Raw genomic sequence first — 6,522 nt, forward strand, 5'->3', positions numbered from 1 at the left:
TAGTGAACAAAACTGTTCACAATGGAATGCAGCAAAGAAAAATCCAGTTGCTTTTGTTCAAGTAATACTGGAGAGTTTAAAGAAATAAAAGGGAGAATGGGGGTTAGGGGGTGTAGCACACTTCATGTGTGAGACCCTAGATTTAACCCTCAGTACTCTAGAAGCAGAGCCAGGTGAAGAGCAGAGAGGCCAGCAGCATATCAGACTTCCACAGAAAGTCACAGGTGAGAGAAAGACATTCCCTGAGATGGTTCTCCTTACAGGAGAATTGCATCTTGAGACATGAAGGGCAAGGAACGCACTATAAGTAAAGTGGAAGGCTCGGGACATAGCTCAGTGACAGAACACTTGCTGGGATAGACTATAGCATGTGCTCACTGTTGTATCCGTTTAGTGAATCCCCCAGAGACCGCCAAGAAGCCAGTTTCCGATGCAAGCACATAAGGGTTCTTTTATTGTCAGGTTTGAACCTGGGCCACTGTCAGGCAAATGGAGGGAAATTCGGCAGTGGCAGCCGGCCAAGGGATAGAGAGTTTTTATAGGGAAAAACCTCAAGCCAGGAATTACATGCTTTGGCAATTTGGGATTGGGTAGAAGGGATATGGGGCAAAGTGATTTTTTGAAACTATTGGTCTAGACTTTCGGCAGGAAACCACATTTGAAACTATTGGGTTGGACTTTTGGCAGGGAACCACAACTTGCTAAGCAGGATTATCTGAGCTGTTCAGCAGGATTATCTGGATATCTTCTAGGGCCATAAACCACAGACAGAATGTCTGCAGGAGCATACTGCCTTGTATCTGTTCAAGTTGTCATGGCACATTCCTGAGGTCCTTCCTGGAACTAAGTACAGCAGGTGGTCTAAGATGGTGGCCCTCCCCTAAGATGGAGTCTGTATTGCCTTCACACTTACAACTGGCTGAGAAGGAAGGTCAGAAGCAGACTGTGTTCCACTGTGGACAGGACTGGATTTCCATCCTGATCTACTGTATGATTCAGGTCATTTGTTGAATCTATTCAATGAGCCTAGTACCTGGTATCATCTCTGAGGGCATTGAAAAAGTTAAAGAGGAAGACACAACATATTTCAGATACCCATGGTTATTACTGAGGCTGCCTCCTTATTGGCTGGAGTACGGGCCTCACTCCCTTCCCTCCTTGCTCCCTGAACTCTTGGTAGACATCAGTACCCAGAGTTCTGGGCTCAAAAGTAACCAGCCTCTTCTTGTTTTTCAGGATGAAGATGACCTAGCTCACGCCCTGATCTGGCCCGAGATTCAACAGGAACTGAAAATCATTGAATCGGAGGAGGAGCTCTCGTCATTACCACCCCCTGCCCAGAAGACAAGCCCAAAGACTGAGTCAGGTCCAGCCCCATTTCCCCTCCCAGAGGCGTCTGGGAGCTTGCCCTGTGGCTCTACATCTCTGGAAGTATGGACTAGGGACTCAGCCAATCAGAGCATACAGGAGGCTGCCATCCTCAGCAATAGAGAGAAGCTGGAGCCAGTCTGCATCCTCCCTGGGTCAAAGCCTGAGCCGGGGTTCAGCCCAGACCCAGCCAGTCTAGCGCCTCTGCAAATACTTCTGTTTGAGAAGGTGTCTTCGCCAGCTCGGATAGAGCTAGGAGGCCCGAGAAATCTCTCTCCTCCACTTCCTCCTGCTCCTCCCCCTCCAACCCCTCTGGAGGAGGAGCCTCGGGTCTTGGTGTCGAAGGAAGGTCCTGAAAGAGAAGATGCAACTGCGGATTCCAGGACAGATCCCTACGCAGAGCAGCCCAAACCCCAAGACAACCCTGGCATCCCTAGCCTCTGTCAGAGAGAGGAGACCCTCGCAAGCCCCAGCGAGAAGCAAAATGCAAAGCGTGCTGTTCCTGAGAGCAAAGGCCCTGGTCTTCCAAGCCCTACAAAGGAGGTGGAAGTCGCCCCCCAAGAAGAGGGGGACGCCCCCCACGCAGCCCAAGAGCCTTCGACTGTGACGAAGATGACACCGTGACAGAGGCTGCTCAGCATGGCCTGGAGATGGTAGAGCCGTGGGAGGAGCCCCAGTGGGTGACCAGCCCTCTTCATTCCCCCACCCTGAAAGAAGTGCAGGCGTCCCAGATGCAGTGCCCCCAGGGCCACCGGTTGGAGAGGAGGCTTTGCCACAGGCCCAGCCTTCGCCAGAGCCATTCTCTAGACAGCAAAACCACTGGTCAGAGCCACTGGACCCTCGAGGTTCCCTTCTCCAGCAGTTGCGCTAATCTTGAAACAGAGAAGAATTACGAGCCCGCGCAGCCCCCGGCAGCCAGGAACAAGACTGCTGGATGGGAGGAAAAGGCCCTGAAAGCCTTCAGGGAGTTCTCTGGCCTGAAAGGGTTAGAGGTTCTTCCCAGCCAGAAGGGACCATCTGGTATACCGCCCAAACCAGGAGACGCCAACTTCATCAGTCCGACAGAGGGAAAAGAGCAGGGACCACAGCTGGGACTCAGCAACTCTCAGATGAAACCCAGTGATGTCCCTGAGCCAGGGAGCAGCATGGAGAGCTCACCTAGAGCTCAAGACAGCACCACACCTGGGGAGCACCCCCTAAAGTCACAGCTCAAGAGCACTGAGTGTGGGCCCTCAAAAGGGAAACACAGGCCTTCTTCCCTCAACTTGGACTCGGCCACTCCCATCACTGACCTCTTCCGGCTTGAGAATGGAGCTTCGTTCAGTTCACCCGGAATAGAGCTCTCTGAACTAGGAGACACCAAGGTCACCTGGATGACCTCCTCTCACTGTAAAGCGGCCCCCTGGAACTCCCAGGACATCCAGGACCTGGACATTGTTGCCCATGCTCTGACAGGCCGCCGGAATTCGGCTCCCGTGAGCGTGTCAGCTGTGAGAACCTCCTTCATGGTCAAAATGTGTCAGGCCAAGGCTGTCCCTGTCATCCCGCCCAAGATTCAGTACACACAGATCCCACAGCCCCTGCCCTCTCAGAGCGCAGGAGAAGGTGGGGCTCAGCCTCCGGAGAGGAAGCGGGAAGAACCTGGTCCAACCACCGAGACCCCTCAGAAACCCACCAAAGATGATTCTCCCTCCTCCCTGGAAAGCCCAGAGGAAGAGCAACCAAAGCAAGAGGCCGGAGCCTTTGCATCGCAGAGGAAGGGTAGCGCCACACCCTGCGTGTCTGAGGGGCCCTTCTGCTCTCCAGAACCAGGGGTATCCAGTCTGCTCTCCCCACAGGATGCAACGGGGCAGTGCAGAAAACGCACATCAGAGACAGAGCCGTCAGGAGACAACGTTCTTTCTTCAAAACTGGAGCGAGCGTCTGGGGGTCCTAAGCCTTTCCACAGGTCAAGGCCAGGAAGACCTCAGAGCCTAATCTTATTCCCCATCATGGACCACCTGCCCTCCTCATCCACCATGATAGATTCCAAGGTTCTGCTGTCCCCTATCAGAAGCCCCACTCAGACAGTTTCCCCTGGCCTTCTCTGTGGGGAACTGGCAGAAAACACATGGGTCACACCTGAAGGGGTTACACTTAGGAATAAAATGACCATCCCCAAGAATGGCCAAAGACTAGAGACTTCAACCAGCTGTTTTTACCAGCCCCAGCGGAGATCTGTGATTCTGGATGGAAGAAGTGGGAGGCAAATAGAGTGAGGCCGGTGGACCTGCTGGTGTCTGCAGAAACGGCAGGTTCATCTGGAAGTTACTACAGGACCAACTGGCCATCTTCCAGCCACAGGTTATCTAAATCGGGGCTTATTTTGGCCTCTGACTAACCCCCTCTCTCCCACTTCCCCCACCTCTCTGTCTTTGACCATACATGAGTCCATTTGCCAGAAGAGGGGTCAAGACAGGACCAAAAAGTGAGATTTAAGTAAGTCCACAGAAGCAAGTTGGGAAGGTAGGCAGGGGAAGAGGATGGAATGCTTGCCTCGGATAGAAACTGGGGTTCGTCTGTGAGTCACATTATTCCTCCATTGCCATTATCTATTACTGTCAAGAGCTGGCTGTGTTAGTATTCCTTGAAAGAAAGAAAAATTCTTTACCTGAGTCAGAAAAAATCTTCCTGTTACGATCGAAGGTGTCATTGTGCTTTTTTATGCTCTTTTAAGTATGTGTTCTTTTAGACCAGTTTTCTAATAAGCTCTGTAAAAGTGTATTGCCCCCAGATAGAAGCAGATCTGAAAATGCAAACTAACATGCACTTAAGATATCCAGGTCGGGGACTTCCTTGTGCTCTCTCCCTGGAGTGGCTGCAAACCTGTCCGAGGTGATCCATGAAGTCAGGATTGGTACCCACCCACGAACGCTTCCTGGTGCTGGCTTTATTGTGACTCCACCTGCCACTGTGCTGAACTCGGATTACCAAATCCAGCAGCTTGGCAGACTGAGGACAGCGCTAGACTGGGAAGTCATATAGGTGTGCAGGAGTGACGTGTCTGCTTTCTTGATAGTACCTGAATCCAACTGCCACATGTCACAGGAAAAGCCTCACAGCAAGGCACAACTTCTTTACGGACCTGACGTGTTTAAGTTGGCCAGGCATCAGGGAGAAAAACTGGAGCTCAGCTTTACTCTCCAGCGCTAAACTGTCTGGGCCCAGCATGACAGGAGAGGAGGCAAGGAGGGACCCCAGCAGAGTGGCTGTCACTGCCACTCACAGTCTTCAAAGAGGCACTGCCTTTAGCCAGTGGCTCCTTCCTTTCTTGGTCTCTCATCATCACTCAAGGGCAGGCTTGAGACACCTCTCTCTGTCTTAATTCCCCATCCACCATCCACCTAAACTCAGCCTTGCTCTTTGGCTGTCTAGACACAAACAGATGCAATAACTCAACTGCTGTTCCTTAGACCTGCTGGAAGAGTTCTTGTGCTTCCTTTCCAAGGCTTCATAGGGCACTTCTCAGACTCCAGACTGGCTGAACTCTGTCCGGAAGCTTAGTCGTTGGTCACGTTTATCCAAAGACTAGCAGTACCTCCAGGCTGACCCCACAATCAGAGTCAGCACTGGACTGGGTATCGTCTAAGCTGAAGTCATCTCCAGGGGAATGTGGAAGCAGATGCCCTAACACAGATGTCATGCTCGCCTTTCCCTCCCTGGTTAACCTTAAAGACTGGAAATCTTGACCTACTTCTTTTAAGCCAGTTGCTGGGGCAAAGACAACTAGTAAGTCCACTAAGGAGAGTGAGCCCACGTGAGGGAGCAAGGGAAGGTAGGTCTTCAGCTTTTGCTTTCTCATTGGATGAGGAAAGCATTGGACCAACAGCCACTGAGATGTCAACCCCACGAGAAGTCTTAGGACACAGCATTTCCCCCTAGTGACAAAATGTGAAGAAATATGGTATGGAGTGTTACCAGCTTTCCTTAACTTAAATTATCCCGTCTATCTTTTGCCTCTGGGCTTTTCCCATTCTCTCACTTCTGTAAATCTAACTTACTCCATGGCTTGTTGTGTAGCTGGGTGGCTGGCCCCTGGAGTCCTCCTCCTTCTCTGGCTCGCTCTTCTCCTCTCTCAGATTTCTCATTCTGTCTATCCTCTCTGCCTGCCAACCCCGCCTATTTCTCTCTCCTGCCTCACTATTGACTGTTCAGCTCTTTATTAGACCATCAGGTGTTTTAGACAGGCACAGTAACACAGCTTCACAGAATTAAATAAATATACCATAAACAAAAGTAACACCCTTAAAATGATAGTCCCCAACAGTGGAGAGATGAGAAAGGCCATGTTCTGAAGATTTGCAAAGTGCATTCCTGCCTTATCAAGCTTCATGCCGGCCTCAGTGTACTTATGGTGTGCTTTAATGAAGACTTGCTCCAGTTAGAACGTGAGAGGAAAAGAGCCGACCACCGAAACACTGAAACTACTTAGTGATTGTTTTAAGTTGTCTAATACTTCTAGGATGCATTTGTATTGGCAGATAGACAGAAGCCATCGTTTACACGCTGACAAATGACTTCAATTCTGAGGACTGATTTCTAAAATGACTGCCATGCTCCTTTAGATACCATTCATGTATGACATCACCTTCAGGAGAATGGGCATGTGGGTGTCTCCATGACCCACTGACACCTGTTTGGAAATATTCCTTACTTCAAGTTCTCTTAGCCCATCAATTCCAGAAAGGCTTGGATGCTTTACCATTTCAGTGTCCTGCTTCTACAGTGTGGTCCTCTTTTTTGATTGTCTTACAGCCAACTGTCACACGCATATTCATAGATTTTTGTGGGCTGGGTGAGCCGGCATTGATGAAATCCCATTCCATAGCAAAGAAGTTGTTCCTCGAGATGCCCTGGGGTCACCATTTGGCAACACCTGGGACTCTCATATGGGACCCCTGAGAATGGACAAGTGGGAATCAGCCTGCTTGCTTCCATCCAGGCCCAGGGGGAAGGACCACTGGTGTGTCGACATGCTGAGATGCCAAGAGAAGAGAGTGACTCTTCAGAGCAACTGCCACTCCTCAACACGAGGTAGCTCATTTTCAAGACTGAAGTTCAAGTGGAATGCAGACATGTACCCTTTTTTGGCATGTTATTATTGCTTAAGACAAT

General features: G+C 50.5%; 1 protein-coding gene across 1 annotated transcript in view; it reads left to right on the top strand.

Moving 5' to 3' along the window:
- Window positions 1–4,048, top strand: part of Arhgap31 (Rho GTPase activating protein 31) — a 112,297-nt gene extending 108,249 nt beyond the window's left edge. The window contains 2 exon segments of the mRNA XM_028881600.2: window positions 1,237–1,963; window positions 1,966–4,048. Coding sequence (XP_028737433.1) covers window positions 1,237–1,963; window positions 1,966–3,626 — 2,388 coding nt within the window. The 3' untranslated portion in view covers window positions 3,627–4,048.
- Window positions 4,049–6,522: the final 2,474 nt, after the last annotated feature.

Source organism: Peromyscus leucopus, chromosome 12 (assembly GCF_004664715.2).
Source record: "Peromyscus leucopus breed LL Stock chromosome 12, UCI_PerLeu_2.1, whole genome shotgun sequence".
Taxonomy (NCBI): Eukaryota; Metazoa; Chordata; class Mammalia; order Rodentia; family Cricetidae; genus Peromyscus; species Peromyscus leucopus.